The 24,529-nt window shown below is 46.0% G+C and overlaps 1 protein-coding gene across 4 annotated transcripts in view; it reads right to left on the bottom strand.

The window, feature by feature from the left end:
• Nucleotides 1–24,529, bottom strand: part of Armc2 (armadillo repeat containing 2) — a 118,341-nt gene that overhangs the window by 79,305 nt on the left and 14,507 nt on the right. For all 4 annotated transcript variants that reach the window (XR_013105417.1, XR_013105418.1, XM_076916960.1 and 1 more), the window contains exons 4-6: nucleotides 21,498–21,666; nucleotides 13,596–13,785; nucleotides 1,809–1,885 (exon numbers count right to left, since the gene is read on the bottom strand). Coding sequence is in view for 2 of the 4 variants with exons in the window: in XM_076916960.1 (XP_076773075.1) it covers nucleotides 1,809–1,885; nucleotides 13,596–13,785; nucleotides 21,498–21,666 (436 nt within the window). In the remaining 2 variants the exon portion in view is untranslated. The remainder of the gene's footprint in view (nucleotides 1–1,808; nucleotides 1,886–13,595; nucleotides 13,786–21,497; nucleotides 21,667–24,529) is intronic.

Below are 24,529 nucleotides of genomic sequence, written 5' to 3'. Positions count from 1 at the left end.
TCAACACATTCCCCAGGAAGACCGAAATCAGTCAACACATTCACCCCAGGAAGACATGATTATCAAGATGAGTCAGAAATCACCAAAGTTTAGTTACCCCCAGACCCTTCTGAAACAACTGACTCATTTTGAGACGTTAGCTAAACACTGTGGTATAAGGATTTCTTCTCGGTTTTCTCCCAGGAATCCCCACTAATATGGTTGTGTCTTGCTATGGCCTTGCTTCTTTATCCCCATGTGGTCCTCATTGGCCCACCACATCCACTCCATACCCTGTTCCCAGTTAACTCTAGAAACTGAAGCATCTCTACAAACACACACTTTGCCTCAGTCTTTGGGAACAACTTCAAATTAAAAAAAAAGAAAAAAAAAAAAAACCTTTCATTTAGGTTCACTGCTTACTAAATACAAAAATTATGATTCAACAGGAAAATTGGGTAAGTCAGGCAAGAAATACTGCCTGTTTTTGAAGATTCTGCTGTCTCGTAGTTATAGCTGTTAACCACAGCTTTTAGCGTTGGACCCAACAGCTTGATAACATTGTTAGCATTGGCTAGTGTTTTAAACATGCAAATGTAAACTCCTTGGCAACAATGTTATCTAGGGAAGCCAAGGGCTTAGAGTCTTCTGAGTTCTAGACACCACTAAGTGTCTCCTTCCGGATGAGAAGCTAGTTTGAAGATAACATCTTTCACCCGGTACTAGATTAATATCATTTATCACCATTTTTATTTTTGTTGAGACAAAGTCTTACTGTGTATCTCAGGATGGCCTACAATTCATAATCCTGTCTCAGTTTCCAAAATGTTCAGATTATAGATGCAAATTCATCAAGCCTGACATAAACTTTTGTGTGAAATGAAAAAACAAAACAAATAAAACCCCAAAAACTGAAGAATAAAACAGAAACCTGTCCTGCCCTGACTAGTTTGGTCAACACTAACATTGTACCCAGTTTGTATCTTTCTCTTTATTTTAAAGACAAAAACAAAAAAAAAACCACCAACAACAAAAAACTTGAGAGATTAAAACCTTTTTGCCTGCCTTGTCTAGATCCTTCTCCCTTGAGGGTTACCAGCCTTTGAAATGGGGGTGACAGCATGTTTGCTTTTTCAGGTGTGTCACAGAGATCCCTAAGTCTTGTTTCTGCAATTTAAGGTTATATCTGCTGCCTATACTGACTCCAGTCAATGTTACAATGTTACATTGTTACAGTGTTACAGCCTTAAAATACTACAATGTTACAATGCTCCATTGTTACAGTGTTACGATGTTACATTGTTACAGTGTTACAAATGCTCACTGGCTCTTTTTTTTTTCACTGCCTTACTTTGTACCATTTCTAGCCATTGGTCTGTATTATTGTATATTTCCTCAGCAGCATAAAGTCCCTAAAGGACTTTCATAAAATAATATTATAGTTTCATTTAAGTGGGCAATGCTTTTGAACTTAAGTTTAGATTTACACTGATACCAAGTCTGCACACATAGACCCTTCCAGATACTTGCAAGCTCTAATTTCTGTGAGTTTCTGTCCACGTTGAAGGCATCAGACTTGGGTAATGGTTAAGACTGCAGTGAAAAATGAAAACTTAGAAAACAAATGTTGGTTTCTGAGAAAGCTGGGTCCAGTTTCCGAAGTTGTTGAACAGAGAATTGTTAATAATGACTCAGGGTAGCACTCTAGACTCGCCTTGAATTGACCTCTGACTTCCACGTAACGTCTGTCTTTGAAAAACAAGTCACACTGGCTTAACAGAATGAAGATCATGAGGATGAAGGATGCCGAAGCAGAGGAGTACACTCACCTGGTCTGGTTTCCTGCCTGCTCAGGTCTGAGCTGCTAGGACACGAGGAGGCCCTGGCACGACGTTTCCCCGGGTCCCTAGGAGGAAGTGGAATGTGAGTGACACAGACGTATTTTCATTTTTGTAAACTGCAATTTGTTCATGTCAGGAAGGCTTGGAAGAAACTGCAGAGAATAGTTTGAAGAGATGGATTTGGTGTCCAACTGTGTGCTCTAACTTACCTTTGCCTTCTCACTAAGATTTATCTGCAAGAACACAAGTCTACTGGCTTAACAGTATGAAATATAACACTAGGAAGAACAAAAAAAAAAAAAAAAAAAAAAAAAATCCAAAATTGACTGGGGGTGGGGGGTGAGTGATGGTGGTGGTGGTTGTTAAAGATATGGGCCACAAGAGGTCGCTATTACAACAAGAAACAGGAGGAGAACCAGCCCAGGAAAGCCAGCTTGCTCTGTCCAAGGTCACAGGAGCAGGGTCAGCTCTGGAATGCGAGCTCAGGATTGTCAAGCCTGTTCTTTCCACTGCACTACAGTACATCCCACTCCCACGTTAAAACTCAATTCAATTAATAGTCTCTAAAAATACTCTTAGAAATAGTTTAAATGTTAAAAAAAAAAAAAGCAGTATATTTAGACAGTCCCCAGAAGAGAAGCATAGAGTAGGCCTGGCTGGCTATGGAGGTGCATGACTCTGTTGCCCGGCTGCTTCTTCCCCCAGTTACAGCTGACTTGAAGACATTACCTTTTAAATATCTGTATAAAATCCTAAGGTCACTGACAGGCTAGGATAGCAAGTCTGACAATTTCTTTTTGATCATCTCACACATTTATAATAATATTAACAAAAATGATAGTATAAATAATAGTAAGTTATTATTTTTTTTCAGACAGGGTTTCTCTGTGTAGCCCTAGTTGTCCTGGAACTCACTCTGTAGAGCAGGCTGGCAACAGACTCATAGAGATCCCCCTGCCTCTGCTTCCTGAGTGCTGGGATTAAAAGCCTGTACTACCACCTGGCAAATTAATTTGCTTCACTGCGTCTCTCTGTGGCTGTGGGCGTCTGTGAGCACCTGCTCTCAGGCTCACCCATGTTTCTTGGGCAGCGAGCTCACCAGCAAGGCTCAGCAGCTCCGCCTTAGAGCTTGCCCTCGGCCTCCGCTGCTCCCTTGCCCTTTGGCCTCTTCATGTAACTTTTTGTATTTTTTTTCCTGTCAACATGTCAACAAGTCTAGGTGCTTCTTTTTGCCATAAAATAGGAAAATTTGATAGGGCCAATTAAAAAAAAAAAAAAAAAAAGCTCTAATTCTCGGAAACCTAATTTTTGCAGCAAGATGCTCTTAGCCAATAAAAGAAAGATATGAGGATGGACTTCCTCAAAGACAGAAATAAAGGACTCAATCCATGGAAAGATTCTCGCTGCAAGACTTCAAGAGTTACATATAAGCCTTTAATCCCGGCACTTGGGAGGCAGAGGCAGGAGTATCTATCTCTGAGTTCAAGGCCAGCCTGGTCTACAAAGTGAGTTCCAGGACAGCCAGGACTACACAGAGAAACCCTGTCTTGAAAAAACCAAAACCAAAACAACAACAGCAGCAAAAAGTTACATGAGACCCGGTCTTACAAAACCAACCCTGCTCCCTTCCCCAGAGGATTCACAGTTAATGGCTGATGGGAGATGGGGGGTGGGGTGGGGGAATTGTCTTCTATGATGTAGCAACTGGTAAGGTACCCAGACTCCTGCAAACAAACCTTCACCCACACTTCTAGCCAACCCTAATGGAACTCACTGGGACACACACACACACACACACACACACACACACACACACGTGTCTGTGTGCACGTGTGTGTGTGTCCCTTAAACAAACACTGAAATCTATCAAGATAGTTTTCAGCTCACCGTCCCACCACTGCCCCCACCCAGTACCTGTCCACTCTCCCTTCGTCATGGCCAGGGGGTAGGTTGGCTCCATGACACCTCATCTGTGCAGCCTCCCTTCTAAAAGAAAAGAATGAGAAGGGCCCTCAGTATGCACAAGCTTGGCAGTGCTGCTCCTCACGGCTCCCAAGGAGAGACAGGCTTGGGGTCCACTGCCACCGTACACCGTCATCATGGTGGGGTGGACACTGAGTTCATATCCTAGGTCAACACTCACAGCCTGGTAACCTTGGGAAACCTCCCAGGCCTTGGTTTCCCCTCCTAAATCTAGTGCAATGCCTCAGCTCAAGATATCAGCCAGCTCATCGAGGGGACTTAGCGAGTTGTCAGTACTAATTTATTTCTTTTGAGCCCATAAGCACCTAGGGGAAAGCCATCAGAGGTGGATACAGGCCCAGATGTTTTCTCTGGTGAAAAAAAACCTATGTTAATGGAAAAGTCCAAAAGACCCAGAGAGGATGCTGAGAAGGGATGACGTAGTGGGAAGAACAGACTACAAGTGCCCTTTAAAGGACTAGAAATTGAACTTGAAACTGATAAGCCGGTCGCAGAAAATGAGTGCATGAGAGCCTGATACTCAAGGACGGGCTCGCTCGGACCTGGTGAGGTAGGCAGAAAGAGGTTGTGCTGGGAAGGCTCGGAACAGCCCTGGAGCTGTGGGATTTGCCGTGGACCCTTGAGTGATAGCCAATAAGAAACTTGCAGCTTCTTACGCGAGGCTGTGATATGAGGCGTGGGGTTTCCGGGTTGCGATGACAGCGTTAAAGAGAAGGAACGAGCGATAATGTTTCCAGGATCATTGTGGGACTGGAAAAGATGTGAAAGGTTTGAAACACGGGGCTGATTTTAGGCGTCTGAAGAACAGAGTGTAGATGCGGAAGACCCAGGCAGCAGGTCCTTACCAGAGAAGCGCCGAGGTTAACCGGGACAGTTTACAGGGTCAAACATTGTGGGTTTTTGTCTGCTTGAGTTTCTGATGCCAGGTGTCGGGGAGTACCGACAAAGACGTAGAGATCAGAGAAGGTTCAAATTACCACCCAGGACCGGAGTCACAGACGAGGGGCTCGGAGCTGGAGACCCCAGGCCTGCAGGGTGTTTGTGCACGTGGACAAAGGCATCAAGCAGGAAGAAAGAAATGTAGTTGGTACATGCAGGGAAATAGGACTCAATCGAGGATGGGGGGTCACAAGAGCTGGGGACCCAGGAAAGAGGTGCTGTCTGCCCAAGGCAAGCTGCTGTGTGTCCATCGAGCGGTGCTGGCTCCGTCCTACAGTAGTGGGCAGAAAAGATGGGTGCCAAGGAAAGAAACGCTCGGGAGAAGACAGGATTTGTGAGCTCAAGGTGAGGTACATTCGCTGCTTCATGGAGGGGAACAGAGGGAAAATCCCGAGGGTGGGAGGGACAATCCCTCTGTCACTGTAGAGGAAAAGGAGTAGATGTGCACACAACCTGCACCACTGACTGCAGCCACACGGAACACATTTTTCTCTTCCTCCTAGAAACCCTTTAAATATGTGAAGATGCCGCCCTCGTCTCTTCACACATCTCCTGTGGCTTACGCCCGCCTCGCAGCTGTGTGGTTGTAGGTACTTCTTCTTCTTCTTTTTTAACTACAAGTAGGTTTCTTCATCTGTACAGAAGGGTGGTGAGTCACGGTGCTCCCACCGCGGTGCTCCCACCTGGGGGCTGCTGGGGAGACAGAATGATCTGGAGCATGGAGGTCATCAATATATGCATACTACCATGCTCACTATTCAGTCCTAAGCCCTTCGAGTGCTTGCTGGCCCATTTGTTTACAGCCAGTCTGGTTTCGCCCCTTTAAAAGGACACTAGCTTTGAGCTCACGCTGTGGCCAGAGAAAGGGGAGATATTTTAAACTGACGCAGCCTGTGCCACAATAGCTGTTTCGAGGGTCACAAACCAGTGCCGGTCAATTCCTTTTTCTTCCATGTGCAGCTAAGGCAGCTGTCCCACGCACTTCAGACCTGTACATCGTTATTAAATTCCAGCACTGTGTTGGAAGTGATTTCCTGCCGATCGGATGTATTTGGGTCCCAGTTCAGTCATCCAGAAAAACTGTTCTTCTCAGCTTCCTGCTCCATGTGTTATTAAACATTATTAAATTTTTCTCAATGATTTTTTTGATGTGTCCAAATTTAAAAAAAAAAAAAAAAGTCCAGAGATAAGTCATTGGGCTCTTTGGTGAACTTCTTTTTAGAGTCAGAAAACCACCACTTTCATTAGTTAGGACATCAGCCTACAGATGGAAGCCTAATTCTCAAGGACTTACACACCAGTGGCATGGTCTGGTTCACACGACCCCGGAGGAGTTGGTGGTGTGTGCTTTGGTTAAGGAGGGATCAAGGCCATGGGCTCTGCACCTCTGCTGTGCCCTTAGCTCTGCTCTGGCTGTAGGCCAAAGTCCATGTGAAAACAAACTTTGGTTTTCCCAGGGCCTCTCCTCTGGGGGTCTCTCCCTTGCAGCTTCCATGTTTCAGGACATTGGCAGTTTTCCGTTCCCTGTCGCTGCCGAGAGTCTTACATTGCACTTGATATACGAGAACCAGCCCTAGCAAGCAATGCCATACAAAGGCTGATGGATCACCGCAGTCCATCCATGGATGGTGCAATCAATTGGACTGGCCTTACTCACGCCTGGACCATAACTATGCCAAGGAAATAAAATAATAGCTCTTTAAAGTATCTTAAACATATAGATTTTGCTATAATTCAAGAACGTTCTCCTAGTTATTAGGATGACAGTTCTTCAATTAGGGATCAGCAAATGCTTTCTTAAAGGGCCAGCTAGTATTTCATATATTTTACAATTAGGGGGGCCAAGTGACAAAGTTAACACCATTATATAGATATTTTTGCAACTACTTAAAATATAATTTTTACCTTGAGAACTGTAAAAAAAACCTTAAAGCATATAGACAAACAGATTTGTCTCCTCAGCTATAACTTTTTGACTATTTCTTTAAGGTGATAAACAGTAATAAAATAATACTGGTAATAATAATTCATTAAATTTAGAATTAAGAAAAATCCATTTTAGAAAAAGTTACATCTATGGAAAGAGAAAAAGAAAATGTTAAGAATGATTATAACAAAAGGCAAATATGCAAAACTTGAACAGAAGTTTTTGTTGTCTTAAGAAACATACACTTCAGTTTTAAAAGTGGCTCCAAGATATTCAGACTGATATTGATCTATACTTTGTTGCTACATATTCTCAGTCACAAATAGTCATCTCAGATGCTGCAGAAGGACCCCAGCTACAGATAGTATGCAAATGCATGAATCCAGCTAGATCCAACAAACCTCATCTTCTTCTTTTTTTTTTTTTTTTTTTTTTTTTGGTTTTTTTTCGAGACAGGGTTTCTCTGTGTAGTCCTGGCTGTCCTGGAACTCACTCTGTAGACCAGGCTAGCCTCGAACTCAGAAATCTGCCTGTCTCTGCCTCCCAAGTGCTGGGATTAAAGGCGTGCGCCACCACGCCCGGCCCTCATCTTCAAAAGTAAAGAAATGGACTGTGATTTAGCCCATCATCTAGTCTTTGACGCTCTGAAGTCTTGACACTTTGACGGTAATTTTGGAGTGTCACCATCAGGGGGCGCTGGTCCCTTCCTCTTCTGACTCAAACTCAGTGGAGGTGGATGGGTCTGGGCCTGAGGCTCTGTTTCTAGGTGTACGCAGGGCCACACTTAGGCAGCAAGACCTGACACACCCAAGGTGCCTTATAGCCAGGACCACATAGCAAGTGAGAAGCACCTATAGAATCATTCTGCCTGTGTCTGTCTTTTCCACATGGAAAATTTTTCAGCTATGTTACACTCCTTTCTTAAAAGAATAATGACATCATTTTTTTGTGTGAATAACATTTATTATTTTGAAAAGGCCAGGTAATAATAAAAAGTACAAAGAACGTTATAAAATAAAATCTTCCCACAACCAAGAAATAAACATCATTACTATATGGTAAGTATTGTTCCAGGTATATTTTGTTCTCTCATAAGCACAGACAGACACACACACACAGAGGTATACATGCATAAGGGAAGGAACAGAAGGGTGACTGGAAAGGACAGTGGGTGGATACAATCATATCAAATATGTTATTGTAATTAAAAAAGTTTAAGTATCAAGTTTGCTTGAATTCAACAGAGAAAACAGAAATTGAGGTGAAACTGTAGGGACTGCAGAGCTCCCGATGAAATGGATCTTCCCAAGAGATATTAGTTTCTAAAACATCTCTCTAAAGTTAAGGGAAACAAAATAATGCAAAGTATTAGGATTCTGAACCACAACCGTGAAATTATTCCAGTGTCAGTCTGCAGCTTTGGAAAACCTGCTCCTAACTGAGGGGGAGAGGCTTGTGCTCACTTCTCCCACATGCAGGGCGTGGCTTTTTGGTTTTGTTTGCTTGCTTGCTTGTTTTGTTTTTTGTTTGTTGGGTTTTGTTCTGTTTTGGCTTGGTTTTTCTATGTAGCCTTGGCTGTCTTGGACCTCACTGCATAGACCAGGCTGGCCTCAACCTCAGGGATCCTCCTGCCTCTGCCTCCGGGGTGCACTATAACCACTTTGACCGCTACCACCTTGACCACATGATGCTCTATGACCATCATGGCCAGATTTGTTCGGTCTTAATAAGGAAAATAAAGTTAATACTCACCATAAACACTTTTACCAAAGCTTTTTCTATTTAAGTTTTGAATTCTGTCGTCTAAGAATTTTCTAGAAACTAAATAATAAATAATTCCCCAATTCATTAATATTTGAAAGTATCTACCTGCCGAGTTTTCAATGAAGGGCGAATGACTGCTGATACCATCCTCCTTCTCTCTCCTTGTGCTGAGAACGTAATAAACACTACTCCCTCTCTTCTGGCACTGACAGTTTTGGCTGAAGCAGGAGACCAATGTGCCTTTCTCTCCTTTCGGGTGGCTTGCTGGCTAGGCCTGACTGGCTGCAGGATGCTTTCTCCACTCAACCAAGAATTACAGAGAGCATCTAGTGTGAGAAAGGCTAGAAATGTCTTACTGTGAATTTCCCATGCCAGATGTTGGGACACCAAATGGCCCTTCGAGCCTCAGGTTTAAGTCTTTACTGCAGGAAGTTGCCATGTAGTAAATCTTAATTTTTCTTTTGTTTATTTGCTCTGATATTCTGAGGGTCGTTGCAAACTTTCAGAAAACATGAGTGTCTGGTACTTGGTTCCAAGTCAAGAGTTTGCTGGGAAGGGACCTTCAAGTGAGACTCTCTTAAAAAAAAAATACAAGTTTCCTCCTCCTCCTCCTCCTCTTCCTCCTTCTCTCTCTCTCCTTCCTCTCTGCCCACGAGTCCTCCGATCTTTATCTTCTCCCAGTTCTTCCTTTGTGATTTCTCCTGACGCCACATCTCACATTTCCAACCTCATTTATTCTGATTTTTACGCCTCTGCGTGGCTTTCCCCTCTGCTCATACGGCTTCCTTTCATTTCTTTTTTGAGTACTATCATTTATTTTGGTGTTGTGTGTTTATAATTTCCAACCGAAATCTCTACACCCCAAAGAGCTCCACCGCCCTACCCCACTCCTAAAGAGAAATCATTAAGGCCTCTGGATTTCTCAGGAGACACTGAGGAACGCTGAGATTCCTGGTGCCGTTCACTGGTGATGTGTGTCCCCCCTGTCCCCCCCCCCCGTCTTTGCTATGCTTGAATCCTGGGAGACTTCTTATCCTTATATTATTTGTCTTTACTTGCTGAAGCCAGAGGATCCATCGAGGGTAAGCCATGAAGCACTTGAGCAGTAGGCTCACTGTTTTGTCGACTTAGGGAAGTGTGTTCCCTAGTGTGTGACACACACACACACAGAAGCCCTCTTACACAGGAGACAGCATCCTCTGGTTCTAACTTGCTGAACCTCTTTCTCCTCTGTAGCTCCAATCCCCTCCCACCTCTGCTCACAGGCAATGAAAAGACGACATCACCCTGAGAGCACCCCACCTTCCAGTCATTTCATGATCTGTATCTTGAATGGAGTCTCCCGTGGGGCGTTTTTCACTTCTCTCTGAGGCCTGCCCACAGCCTTAGGTCTCATCTCTCCACTCACAAGCAGCTTAGTGAAGGAGAGACTCACTTCTAATGAGATTTCTCAAGGTCTAAGGTATGTCTCAACCCTCAATCTGTTGTTTTCATCTTGATTTCATAAGGTCTGGAAAGTTCACTGGACTTTCATGTAAAACCCTACTCTGAGATACATAAACTGCACCCACCCAGACCCAAGAAAAGAGAGAAGTCCAGAGCACTTTCGCTGGGAAGCAGCCGTCAGGTAGAGCTAGATCCAGGAGCTTAATAATCATCAGTGAACCTGACTGCAGTCTCCAGCCTTGGCTCTGTTTGCCTATTTAGGCCTTCCTTCTCCACAGCATCACTGTATCCTCCTGACGTGAGAGCCTGGAGCCCTGGTGCAGCCTGGAGTCCCAGTGGCCTGGCTGTCTTAAATAAATGTGTGGCTCCACTTCCTCTTCATTAGCCACTACAGCTGGGCACTCGAGGACCCTCTGCTAGTAGGCCCTGAGAAGGCAGGTCAGAGAGGAGTGGCCAGCATCCACACAAAGCCCGGGCATTTACTATATACAAACTAAACAGGCTTAATCCCCTTCAGGAAGCTAAAGTCCATGTTTAGAGTTCAGGGTTGGAGTCACTATTTTTTTTTCTGCTTCATTGACATTTATTTAAAATCTTTGCTGTTTTCACTTTCTTGCTTGTTGCTTTTGCTTCTTTAACCATGGGCCTGTCCTTTTTCCTTCCTTCCTTCCTTCCTTCCTTCCTTCCTTCCTTCCTTCCTTCCTTCCTTCCTCTCCTCCTCCCTTCCTTCTTTGTTTCTTTCACTGTTTTTTGAGGTAGAGTTTTATATAGCACAGGATGACCTCCAACTTGCCGTACACTGGCCTTGACTGTGACCCCTGCTTCCATTCCCTGAGGTCAGTGTGTGTCCCCACATCAGCTCTTGGTCCTTATTCCACCCACACTAAAGGGCCTTGGCATCCCACAGTCAAGGATTTCCAGTCCTAGCGAGCACTCCATAACGTGCAGTGAAGGCATGAAGGAGAAGGGAGAAGAGGGGCCACCATTTTCATCTTATAAACTAAGACACAGAGCCCTAGGGTTGTCAGAGCCCCTGGGATTGTTAGGCAACTTGCCAAAGACACACAACTAAATCAAGTGGCAGAGAGAGAGACTCTGGCCCCCAACGAGCAGCCTGCACCGTCCAGTGACCCGAGCGAGCAGCCTCACCATTCACAGAGATCACTATACAGGGCGACCGCACTATTGATGTCACCCCTCTACAGCCTCCTTCTCAAAACAGGACAATCTGAACAGCACTTCCAAAGCCGTAAGTACTTACACATTTGCATCGAGGGGTTTGAGGGGTGGGTGGGTAGAGACCGGCACACAGACTTTTACAAAACGCCAGCTCTGCTGTTTTCAGTCCCGGTGGTAATAAGAGACGATGCCGTGTGGGCGGGGAGCGGGCCCTCCAAGCTGCCCGTGGGCACGTGGAGATTGCTGAAGACCACGCCCCCCGAGCACCGGGGAGAGGCTTCTCTTTCAGGTCTCACCTTTGCATTTCTGATACAACCTTCCTTAGCAAATATTTTTCGTTTTCTATAATAAGCATAAAGTTAAACTCCAGAGCTTCCCGGGTGTCTGAACTACCCATATTTTAAATTAAAGGTGCGCAAATCAATGCAGGTTTGCTGAAACAAACTGTTCTTTCCTTTCCCCAGCCAGAGAGGCTCGCAGGACTCCGTGTGGGGAACAAGAGGGTCTTCCTTTGCTCTGTCCCGTCCATCAGCTTGCCCCCGCTACCCCCCCCCCCCCCGCCCACACTCATCTCCACGTCTTGTCTACTGTCTCCTGCTAGCCCACCTCACTGACAAGAGTCTTCCTCTTTCCACTTTATGGTCTCAGGATTAAGATAAGAACAAAAGCCCTGGCTAAGGGACGGGAGGAGGCACCCAGCAAACGTGGGGCCGCTCTGCTGTTTAGCGAAGGCCTTTTCTTGGAACTACAGTCACTTAAATGTTTACAAGAAATGATTATTGAGTGTTCCTGACTGATCCACAAATGTAATTAATGAGAGAATTGCTAAGAGTTTCCATTTTGTCGTTTGTTTTAATCCCACCATATAAACTTTTCTGTTGGCATGTCTTCAGAAAATTCTACCCAGTGCTGGAAGGAGGCAAGGACTGATTCAGAAGAGCCCAGAAACATGACTGAGAGCAAACTCCAAACTCCACAGAACCATCCCACGGGACAAAGGGAAGATGAGGAGATGGGCATTTTCAACAGGCCCGAGGAAGCGGCTGACCATCCCCCTAATGGGTTTGTCCTTTGCTGTTTGTGGGATAAAATATGTCACTGAGGTGCCCTGCTGTCCCAGAAAGACAGAGGCATAATGAACCCTGGCGTGTGTGATTGTTTCACAACATCTGACGTTTCACGGGAATAAATAAACAATGGAGGTGGCTCTCGTCTGTCTGTACCTCGTCAGTTTGCATTACCGTAAGGATGGGTGCTGTGGCAAAAAACGCTCTTTTCCTGTGGGGCACAAGCCCCGCTGCCTCTCATGCTGCGGTGACAGAGCTCCACAGCCTGTGCCCCTCTCACCAGCTGCAAAGAGCCGCTGCGAGGACCTGCTTGCTGTCTCGTCTCGTGCCCAATTCCCAGAGTCCTGTTTTGACGTTGTTCTCTTCCCACTTCGGGAGCTACGTCATCTTTCCCTCCGTTTGAAAAATGTTCTGAATGCAGAGCAACATCCCAAGGGCTTCTAGGTTGTCTGACATAAATTCTCTGTGTGACACTCTTTGGGCTGTGTCAGCAGATAAGGTCAATTCAGCTAAACTAACAAGCTGCCAGTGGCCGCTTTGGGGGTGGGGGGAGGTGGAGGGGAGGGGTGTTGGTGGTCCCTGTGGAAGAGCCGACGTCAGATTCTAAATTGAGAGCAGCAAGGACTCGGGTCCTAAAATGGCCCGTGGAATTTAATCTTGTTAAACAAATTTGAACTGGGCAGTTGTCCATGATGACCCAATGGAAAGTTCTAGCAAAAAAAGGGATCTGTAGCTGAGTGACCCTCCTTATCTTAGCATCAGTCCTGACCAGGGCTGGGAAACACAGCCTATTCTACCCTATCTGATGCTCCGACCTCTAGATTTAAGGTTTTAATAAAACGTCAGGATAAGAATGGACACCGGCCCCCACACGAGTTGCTTTTTTTTTCTCCATTAACCCTGAGTGTGGTAAGAAAGTGCTTCTGGCAAGCCCTATACAAGAAAGATGCATAAAATAAAATAATTCCCAACCGTTCATGTACAAGGGGCAAACAGACCCCACAGGGTGCCCCCGTTTTAGCTACTAGTTAGCACAATGAATATTTAAACCAAGTTTCTACTGGAGAATCACACAAGTGTCCACGCCTGTGGCGTTTACCGCAGTGGACTAAAGCAAAGGAGGTCCCAGGAGTCTCCGGGCCCAAAAGGAATCCCAAATCATACACAAACAGAAGGCCCACTGAGCAGTCACTCGAGGCTGGTTGAACCACCCAGCCTCACCTTTATCTGACAGCCCTGTGGTGCACTGTTACGGCTGTCATGCAGGGTTTCTAAGGATGCAACAGGGAATGATGGAAAACCAACTGCAGCCAAACATGAGGAGAGAAAATACCCTTTCCTACTGTGCCTTAGTTTAAAACCATGCTTATCTAAGAGAGATAGAGCAAACCAGTCTTCTACATAAGCCAGAGAACCGGTGAGAGCCAATGGTTACCCCCGACCCAAAACTCCACACCAGAGAATACTGACCCTCTGCTTCGGAGCTGAGACAGTAGGGGCGCTTCTTGCTCTGTGGGTTCCCGGAAGCCTTGGTTGCAGGTGAGAAGTGGGGTACTCTTTAAACGGCCAGTGGCACTGGATGCTGTTAACTGCGCCCCATTCCTTCTTGCTGTGGTATCCCCCACACTAACGGTTTTGCTGGATTCCTCCTCGGTCTTTGCTGAAATAGCAAGGAGAGTTCTCTCAGTGTGTCTCTGACTTTCAATGTTTTGTTTGCAGTCTGTAGACTTGTATAAAGGTTTTGCTTGTAATCAAGAATAGAGATTTTTATGGCCAACATATCTCTGTGCCTAATACAACTCTACTACAGTTTCGGGCTTGTCACCATCATTTATGTGAATAAAAAAAATGAATAGGATATTAACTATTGGCTTGGAGTCAACTGAAGGAAGACATAGGAACTTAAGTTTATAAACTACCTTTCCTGCTCAAGTACCCCTGGGCCCCATGACAATAATTCTTCCTAAAGAAAATGGGACTACTTTTTCTATTTACAAATAATTTATGACACCTGTAATCCCAGCCAACTGAGAAGTAGAGGAAGGTTAAGAAGTTCAGAGTTAGCCTTTACTACATAGCAAGTTCTAGCCTGGGATACATGAGATTTAGTGTAAAAAAAAAAAAAACCCAAAATAATATAATTTATAGAGTGTCAAGGATAAGTGATATGTCAGTGACAAGAGATGTCCCTATTTACAGGACTTACATAGGTCTTTTTGTAAGTAGTATACAATAACAAAGGACGCAATATGTTTCAATAAGAGCAAACCAAAACCAGTAGGAAAAAAAGTAGAAAAGAATGGAGGGGGTTTCCAGGAAGACAAAAGCAGTTTCAATGGGGCTGTAGGTGGAGGGGTGGGGGGGACAGAGGGGGTAAAGCAAGGAAGGGGAACACTGATAGTGTTCAGAGCACATGGTGCTGGCACAGAGACCCTGAAGCAGGGGTGTACCTATGGTGTTGGGGGAAGAGCTTGACAGAGGTCCTGGAAGAGGACTGCTGGTTACAGAGACACAGTGTCACAGCCAGAGGGGCGGCACTCCTCTGTGCTCAGCATGACCCATTAGGAAGAAGGGTTCCTAAAGAGGTGCAGACAGTCTGGCAAGATCCCAGTGCATCCCCAATGAAACACAAGCTGAGTTTAGGCATGCCAGATTCTTATACTGAAAATACAACTTTCCTATCAGCAAAGGGACACCAGGGTGGCTTGTCATCCACCTGCCACTAGACTAGTCTGTGTCAAAAGGGATAAATGGACCCCAGTGCAGCTGGGCCTTGAGATGAAGCGAGCCTCATGTAGAAAAATACTTTCAAGTTTTCCCGTACTTATTTAGAAACTAGCACGCAAAAGCTAATGACAACAAAGTCCCTTTCCAGCTGCTGGTCCTATCCCCCTGCTTCTAACAGAACACTCTTTGACAGTGGAAGAAGCCTTAAAGATTGGTGGAGGTGACAGAGTTAAGAACTCAAAAGTGATGTCGGGTGAGCTAAGGAGCTCAGAGCAGGAGTGGGGCCTCCAGGCCACCAGCCACAGCTGCCTTGGCTTGGGGCTCTGTGTTTGGGGTAAGGCCCGGCCTTAAATTCCACCAAATTAGAGTTCAAGGGCAAAAATATGTGCATTCTGCTCAGCCTTCCCACTGTTGCCAGCCATCTCCATAGCTCGGGGACACCATAAGGGTTAGGTGATGGGACCTGGTAGAGCGGCTTGTATGCTGTCTGGTGCCGGGACACTCAGGACCTGGGCTTAGTGTCCTGACTCTGGCCTGTGCCTATCTGCCACACCACCGTAAACAAGGACTTCTGATTGGCAAAGCATACTGTTTTAGAGCATAGTCCTTTTCAGTCTCTCGATCTGGTTTTGGCATTGCCTGTGTACACGAAGTGTTGGGAGCCAACTTTTAGCAGAAAGCAGCTATCAGCTTTGCAGCCATCTTGAGCCATATACCCTGACATGAGACTTGGATTACAATAGCCTACAACAGCTGAGCACACTCTGATAACATCTTGTTTTAGATACCCAGGACTTTCCTTGGGTGTGTGAGATTAAAGGTGTATGAGATTGAAGGTGTGTGACTTAAGGGTGTGACTTAGAGATCAGATTTAGAGACAAGACCTAAGGGCATGATTAAAGGCGTGACCAAAAGGCGTGGCTTAGAAGTGAGACATATAAAAGGCAAGAGGCAAACAGGAGAGTTCAGAACAATTTGGAGTAACAGAGATTCAGAGACTAGGAGTAGGAGTAGACATTAGACACTTGGAAGAGAACGGATTGAGTACAACTAGGAACTAGGAACTAGGAACTAGGAACTCAAGACTTGGGACTTGGACTAGGAAGAGAGACTGAAGAATAAACGGGATTGAATCACACTCTGTCTGGTCTCCATTCTTCGAGTCCGTCCTCACTCTCTCTCTTGCTGAACCCTGACCCTCGGACCAGAGCAGCAGCTTGGGCTGCGGGATACAGTGGCCGCCAAGCATGGAGTGGAGAGGGCCTCAACATTTTAGGCCGCCCAAAGTGGGGCAGCCTAGGCCCCAACATTTTTGGCACCTGAACGTGGCCTAGTGCCGGCCCCAACAATGAAGTACTACTTGCCAGGTGCTGTCTTATACATAAGTGAGGCTATGGTACAAAGTCCCAGTGTTTGTTAATCTTCAGAAGGGGACACAACAGTGTCACAGCCAGAGGGGCTGTACTCCTCTGTGCTCAGCATGCACAGAACCTGTCGTTACACCCACAAAGGACAGCTGGCCTGACACTCAGACTCCAGATGGAGAGCCAGATAAACTGGTCACAGCCGGTCACAGCCGGTCACAGTGGCATAAACATATACCCTCAGCACTTAGGAGGCAGAGGCAAGAGAACAGCAGAAAGTTCAAGGCTAGTCTGGCCTACATCCAAGGTTTGAGGGCAGCAGGGCTCTAATGCCTATCTCATCTGGGGAGATGGCTCAGTGGTTAACAGCACTTGGTGTTCTTCCAGAGGACCAGGGTTTGATTTCCAGTGCCCACATAGGGGCTCAAAACTGTCTGTGACTCTAGTTCCAGGGGGTCATACTCTCTTCTGTCCTCCAGGGATACCAGGGAAGTATGTGGGCAAGACATCCATAAAAATAACTATATATTAAAAAAAAAAAAAAAGAAAAGAAACCCAAACTGGGCAAACAACACAATAACAACATGTCTAAGCACATATAATTCTTCTCAGTACCTCCCTGATTCACTTGTTGGACACCTGTAGAATTCCACTGTGAACTATTTCAAGAGGTAAATTTCAAGAGGAGACAGATCCTCCTGTTATGTCACTGTTACGGACCAGGTACAGCTTTGTCTCGGGAATCTTGCACAGCTACAGCCCACAAGCAATACGGGAAAGCACATTGCCAACTGAGGCTGCTTGATCTAGTGGGGGCAGGGGCTGGGGGGGGCGGGGAGACAGATAACAGCAGGTGCAGAAGCAAGAGGCTGGGAGTGGACCTGGGCAAGCTGCAGAGAGGAGATGGGGGCCTCAGAAGCATCTGGAGAGATAAGCAGGGAACAAACAACTATTTTACAAAGAAGTATAAGTCCAGAGTTGAGGCCAGCATCCGGCACGCGTGATGCAGAGGGCAGGTGGACACCTTGCTTCAGTTGCTGGTTTTAAAACAAAGTGCTCCAAATTTGTCTTTTGTGCTGAGTCCAGAAAATAATGCAGAGAGTCCTGCTTGAGGCTTGACCCAGCAGGGTGTGTGGGGACTGGAGTGGGGGACCCTGGGGTGCCCTGATAGGGTTTGAGTGGCAAATGCCCAGCAGAGGTTCCTGTGTCTGAACACTTAGTTCCCAGCTAGGCGTACGGTTTTGGGAAGTTTCAGACCTTTCAGTGGGTGGGACCTCACGGAGGGGAGTGGGCTGCCTGCCAATTCTAGGTGTATAGTCCAGGACCTGCTTTCCTGTCTCTCTCTGCAGAGTTGTGAACCAGGAGCCTCCTGCCACCACAGATAAAGCCGGCCCACTCGCCACGCCTTCCCTGCTGAGCTGGTCTCATGTCCTTTCAAACCAAAATGACTCACAGTAAAACCTCCTTCTCTTTCTGTTTCAGCCATTGAGCATTTTGTCACATAACAGTCACTGATAGGTGCATCACCTGCTGGGATGAGAGGAGGAGAGGCAAGACAGGGGCCTGGAGCGGTATTAGGGCTAGGTCACGACAGCTGTTCTTACAAAGGAAGTGGGACTCTGTCTCCTTGGGCAGAAGCCAGGAGATCTACTCTGCTTTGTGTCTTATAGTAACCTGCAAAATAAAGATGGCCTTTCATAATTTGAGTGTCTGGCACAGGGTGGGGGTAGAGAAAAATAAAGTGAACGACAAACAGTACATTAGGGCAAGTGAAAATCACATGGAGTTCAAATTTCAGGAGCCATAAATCAGCAACTGGCTACTTCCATGCTGTAATGGCAGGGATGAATATATTAGAGATGGAATGGACCACTGGGCCTAGACTGTGTTCTGTCCGGACCTTTACAGAAGAGGTTCCCTGCCTTTCAGAACAGACTGGTATTTGCTCAACTGGATTCCTGAGAGTGCACAGCCAGGTCAATTTGGGAACCTTGGGCTGAACGCACACTGAACATCTCTCTGTCAGGAATGGCTTTCTTGCCTCTCTGCAAGGGCCAGGAATGAGCAATGCCTCCCTGACTTGCCTGAACTCTGGACCTACTTCCAAGGAGCAGCTATTATTAACATTTTGCCAGCAGCATCCTGGGGAATTTTCTGGAACTCAGTGTGGTCATCATTCTGGGAGGCACAGAGGTTGTCTGAAAGATTCTGAACATGGGGTGGGGACGTTCTCTGATGTATCTTCCTTCAGGAACTTTTATCGTTTAACAGGACATGGAATATGAATATTTCTCATGGTCCTCTGATTTAGGGGGGTAGGGCGCCTGCTCATAGCACTAGTGGCTGACAGCTGGGCATTTCCGGACTCTGTTGACAGTTCCCAACGTTTTTGTGTCGAAACCCTTCAACCCGCTAAAGGGCTGAGACGGAATCTAAAGGGAGCAAGGCAGGGATGAGACAAGGTGTACTAAAGGCTTCAGGAGGCCATCTGCACGAAGCATCGGAGGGCTTGTGACAGAAAATGTGGCAGGGACTGGGCTACAGCAGCATATACCCAGAGGCCTCCGGTTTGTTTATCTGGGAAGGTGTCAGTTATAGGTTCAAACCTGCCCTCAACACTAAGTGTTGGAACTGCCTGTGCCTGTGAGGATGGCCACACAGCCTCTGCCCTTTTCCCATTCTCAACCCAAGAATTCCAAATCTGCCACTGCCCCCAAGTCCCTCCCACCCATGGGTGTCAGCTACAAATGACTTCACACCCAGGGAAGGGCACACACCCTAGGTGTCCAGGCTCCCATGGCTTTGGGGCCCTGAAATGTCTGACACAGCGTCTTTTCTAGACAATGGAGAATATCGCTTCATAAAGACAGGGATTCCAGGGTAGGGCAGTTCCAGTATTTTTTTTAATTGATGTATGCTTTTAAAATGACAATGGTTTCTTACTGTCTTTTTTTTTTTTTTTCCCTGAGAGTAGACAAAGAAGTCAGAGATATGGGCCCCTGCCAAGCCCAGTGGGTAAAGGGCTGGAATGTAGGCCTGCCCCAGTGCACTGGGAGGCACTGGCTTCCAGCCAGGGACTGGAAGTATTGTGACCTTCAAGCCAAGGCCAGGAAGCTCAGCAGGGAGAGAGAAGCTCGGAGGACAGGGTGGTAGGAAGGTTTCTCTCCCTGGCCACCTTCACATCCACAGGAACAAGTGAGCGAGCGGGTTCCCTTCCCCTTCTCATCTTGGCAAGGAATCTCCTTTTATGGTTTCCAATCCCTACGGGTCTGATAGACCTGAGGTAGAACAATGGGAAGATTCCTCAGGAAGACCATTCTGGGGACCATTTCTATACTTTAGACTAAAGTCTCCCAGGTAATGCTCTGGTGTAGCTACAACTGAGATCTGCTCTTCAACTAAAACCACAAGCCACACTGCCTCTGTCTTGGCTGCTGTCCTGACCATGCATGATGGGCAGAATCAAGGCAGGCCTGCTGTCCATGTTCCCAGGGCCTGTAGAGCCGTCCAGCCTTAGCTCCCCAGACCCCTTCAATGGCTACTACCGTCCTCTGCCGCTGAGCACACTCATAGGACCGGCCTTTCTGTCTACCTGTCCTTTGACATGGACACTTGCTCACAGGTTGTCCATGGCTGCTTTGGTCTCATCAACTCATCAAAGTGGTGTCACCACTCTGAGGCACCTTAACAAGGCCCCCCGACCTAAAGTGACCCAAATCACTGGACACCCTATTATCTACTTTATCTTCTTCACAGCCTGTGAGAACCCCTTAGTCTCACGTATTTGTTCTGACATCACCTCTCTACTATCCCCGACTGAAGATGCTCTGAGGACAGGACTCTGCTGGTCTAGAATGGTACCCTGCTCTAAGTAAGGAGCTCAACAAATAACAGACACAGAGACAAAAGGGGACATCAGACTGCTGGATACATGATATATTTGGTTATAGCATCATGGTATGATTTTGTCTCTTCCTCTATAACTATGACCCAACGGGGAACTACTTGAAGTGAGGTGGGGTACTTGTGACCTGCTGATCCTACCCTAGGCTGTGTGCACACCACTGAGCTCTAATTGTTCTGCTACAGAAAGAGACCTAGTACCACCACATCCAATTTTCCACAAGAAGACATAAATTCCTTCCATGAGGTCCTGCTTCCTTCTGAATGTTGGCGGTGATCCCAGATAACGGTTTGCAAGTCAAGCACGCACGATGCTAAGATGGGGGTGTGTGGCCCAGGTGGATGCTTTAGACCACCTGTGTCAGTGTCCGGGTGGGCCAACCCCTCCTCCTCCATCCCTAATGAGGAAGGCCCAGCTCAGTCAGCTTCCATGAAGGTAGCTTTCCACACTGTTGACCACAAATAGTGAGAAACACGTTTGCAGCAGAACACCGACCCGCTCGACAGCTGAAGACTTCAGACACAGAACTTTCCCTGCACGCTGCCGATCCTGGCAGGTCCGTCACTGTTGTTGTACTGAACTCACGGTTAGTGTTGCCCACTAAACTTCCTGCCATTGCCCAATCGATCCTTCTGTCCCTGCGCCTGGGGGCCTGCATGGGCCTGGGTAGCGTTGATCCACCTGCTACATACACTCCTTACAGTGACATCTCTGCCTCCATTTGTGGGCCAGTGCTCACATGGCAAGAATACAAATCCCATTACACGAATGCTCACACAGTCACAAGAGCAGAAAGCTACTAAAGCTGTGTTGGTGTATAGGACCAGACTCGTGATTCTCATTAATTTTTAAAAAATATTTTAACATTTTAATTAATTAATTAATTAATTAATTAATGCATACATACTCAGGGGGCCAGGGCACAGGTGTGGAGGTCAGAGGGCAGTTTTCAGGAGTCAGTGCTCTCTTGGGTCCCAGGGATCAGACCCAGGTTGTCAGGGTTGGTGGGAGGCACCATTACCCACTGAATGGCCCAAGTCTCTTTGAGTTCTAATGAAAATAATGACTTTTTAAACTCTATCCTAAAAATTACTTCTCTTGGATATATGTGAGTCATCCATTTGAAAACATTTACCCTAATACTCTTTTCTTGCCAAGTAATGTGTTTTCTCAAGCGGTATCTAGATATTCTTTATAAATAACTGGAAAGAAATACGTAAACAATTTTCTTAGCTAATGTTTGGCCAATATTAACAAAGTCTAAGTTCATGTAAGAACCATCTAGGACCGGGAAGAATTACATTTAAAAAGAATAGCTTTTGCATGCAAATTCAAGCTGTGAGCCTGTGTGGGTCTGCAGGATGTCAAGGGCCTTACAATGGGCAGCAGGGGATCTGTCAGGCAGAAGCGTTCCCTGCGACGCAGCCCTGTAGAAGCGTGCACGAGCCCCGCTTATTCTTCTTATCTTTGCAGGGTCCAGTGGAGCTCTAGGGAAGGAGAGGCAGGCATCCTCCTCAGCGCTGGGAGATGCTGGAGCTTTGGGTTTCTGCAAAGAGATTTTTGAATGATTGCCATGAGTCTCTGTGTCCCAAATAAGGCTTCCCTCCACACTACCCTGGACCTCACCCACCCCTGCTAGGACTTTCGCTTGACCTCACTGGAATCTCTTGGGTCTACCGTCTCACTGGTTCATCTTACTTAACATCATATGTATACACACACACACACACACATATACATGTACATACACATACATATATAAACATACACACATGAACATATGCATATAATACACATAGGTGCACACATGCATAATACACACGCACATATACATATTCATATACATACATATACATGCGCACACATGTGCATAATACACACATGCAATATCCATATACACATACACAAACATATGCATGCACATACATATACATGTATACATGTACATACACATGTGCACACCCATACATATATGCATACACACATACATATAAACACAAACATACACACATACACATGTGCATAATATACATACACATAAGCGCATACACAAACATACACATGTACATACACATGCATGCATACACAAACATATACATGTACATACACATGCATGCATACACATGCAGACATGCATACACCCATGCAGATATGTGTACACACATATAAACACACACAAACATACAGACACAAACACATATACACACACACACATATATACATACATGTAGATTCAGATATACATGGACACACACATGTATACACACATACAGAAGATACACAGACACATGCATGTACATATACACATACACACAGACAGACAGACAGACAGACAGACACACCATGTACGCAATTTTTGGTTTTGTCAGTGTATCCTATGAACTGTTCCACCGCTTAGCTTAGCGTATTTGATTTATAAACTCCAAGTCACTTATGGTTGCAAACAGTTATCTAAGAGACTGTAATGGTAGATATAAAACATTCAGGATACTTTGCAATATGTTGTGTTCAGTTTAGTTCAGAAAACATTAGTTGGTCCGTGTGTGGAGACTCGGACTTGCTACCCAGCACTTGGGAGGCTGGGGCAGGAAGATTTCATGTTTGGGGCCAGCCTGGGCTACAGAGAAAGGCCCTGTCTTATAAAAACAAAACAAAAAAGAAAAAGAAATACACTTATTGGGCACTGATGTGTACTGTAAACATCTGTATACATCTTGAACTCCACAAAAGGATATTTTAAGGATATGTAAATTTTACTTATTCAAATTAAAGAATGACAAAGCATAAAACCAAAAAGTTGTACTATACATTATATAAAACTGTTTATTTTTTTATCTCAAGAATTCTGTTACAGATACCCTACAGTACTGCAAAATTCCAATACCTTTAAGGAGTTTTTGCTTGTCCGTGTGTGTGTGTGTGTGTGTGTGTGTGTGTGTGTGTGTGTGCGCGCGCGCGCACGCACATGTGTGTCTATGTGTGTGTATGTATGTATGTGTTGACCTCAAGATGTTTTCCTCAGTCAGTTCTCCACACTATTTTTAGACATGGTTTCTCACTGAAGCTGAAGCTCAGTCTGGCTGGCCAGTGAGCCTGGAGATCCACTATCTCTGTCCACAGTAGGGGGCTACAAGTAGGGCTTGCCAAGCCCGGCTTTTCCATGGGTGCTAGAGATCGGAGCTCAGGGCTTCATGCTTGTCCAAGTATTCCACCCATCAGCCACCTTCCCCAGTCCTTTATTTTATTTTATTTTTTCATTTTACAAACTATTCTATTGCCTCCCTGGGCCAAGTGCTGGGATTAGAGCAGAGCCACCCTATCCGCCTCTCTTTAAAGATTTTAAGATCTGCCTTATGCCTTTACCAGGGCTGGAGATATGGTTGGGTGGTTAGGAGCATTGGTTGTTCTTCCAGAGGACCAGGGTTCAGTTCCCAGCACCCACATGGCAGCTCCTAGCTGTTTGTAACTCCAGATCCAGGGGCTCTGACACTCTCCCACAGATATATGCAGGCAAAACACCAATGCACATAAAATAATAATAAAAAACATATGCCTTTACTAAGCTGACAGCCACAGCTCCCGGAAGCCTAACTTCCAAAGGTCGGTGGCCTCCATCCAAGGCCAGAAGTTCCCAGTGACAGTATGGCTCAGTCACACTGTTGTTCCTGGTTCCAACACTGTCTGTCTAGGAAGGCAGCAGCCAGTGCCCCTAATGCTTAAAGGGAACCTCTCAGAAGTCACTTCCACAGCACATGAAGGAATGAATCCTCTATCCAGCAAATTAACAAATCTTAAAAAAAAAAAATCCCCAAGTGGGAAACTACTGTAAACAGCCTCTCAGATCCTCACACGCAGGGTTAAAGGAGAGGCATCTGTATTAGGGTTCGGGTGGGAATGTATTTCAAAATGATGGTATTCTTCAAAATATTTCCTATTTCCTCCTGTCCCTTTGGAGACCAGAATAAAGATAGGTCTAATGACTTTAGAAGAGGAAAATGTCTTACGGGCATGGAGGGGGGTGTGTGTGAATAAGACTCGAGGCATGGTGAATGAAGGCGGCCAAGGAACGTCGGTGTCCTTACAGGCTTTGTGACCTGGAAGGCCACTGATTCTGAGTTTGCTCAGCTGTGATCCGGAGACAGCAGCTCCTTCCCACACACCAATCCTTACCTCCCAAATGGGAGCTCCTGGATGCTACCTCCCTCCCCGCCCAGGCTGCTCACACCTGTTATCACAGCTGGCTCCCAGTTGCCTTTAACTCTTCCCCAGAGTGAAGGCCTGTGGTCCAGCCTCAGTGGAGGAAAGCCCTGGCCTCTCAGGGGTCTATTCTGAGGACAGTCACACCCACTTATCTGCACAAATAGTGGTGTGTTTGTTTAGGGCACTGTCCCTTTTACTTTTCAGTCTCC

The sequence above is a fragment of the Arvicanthis niloticus genome, chromosome 20 (assembly GCF_011762505.2).
Source record: "Arvicanthis niloticus isolate mArvNil1 chromosome 20, mArvNil1.pat.X, whole genome shotgun sequence".
NCBI lineage: Eukaryota > Metazoa > Chordata > Mammalia > Rodentia > Muridae > Arvicanthis > Arvicanthis niloticus.
Note: the sequence above shows the minus strand (reverse complement) of the source record. Positions and strands in the feature narration are given on the sequence as shown.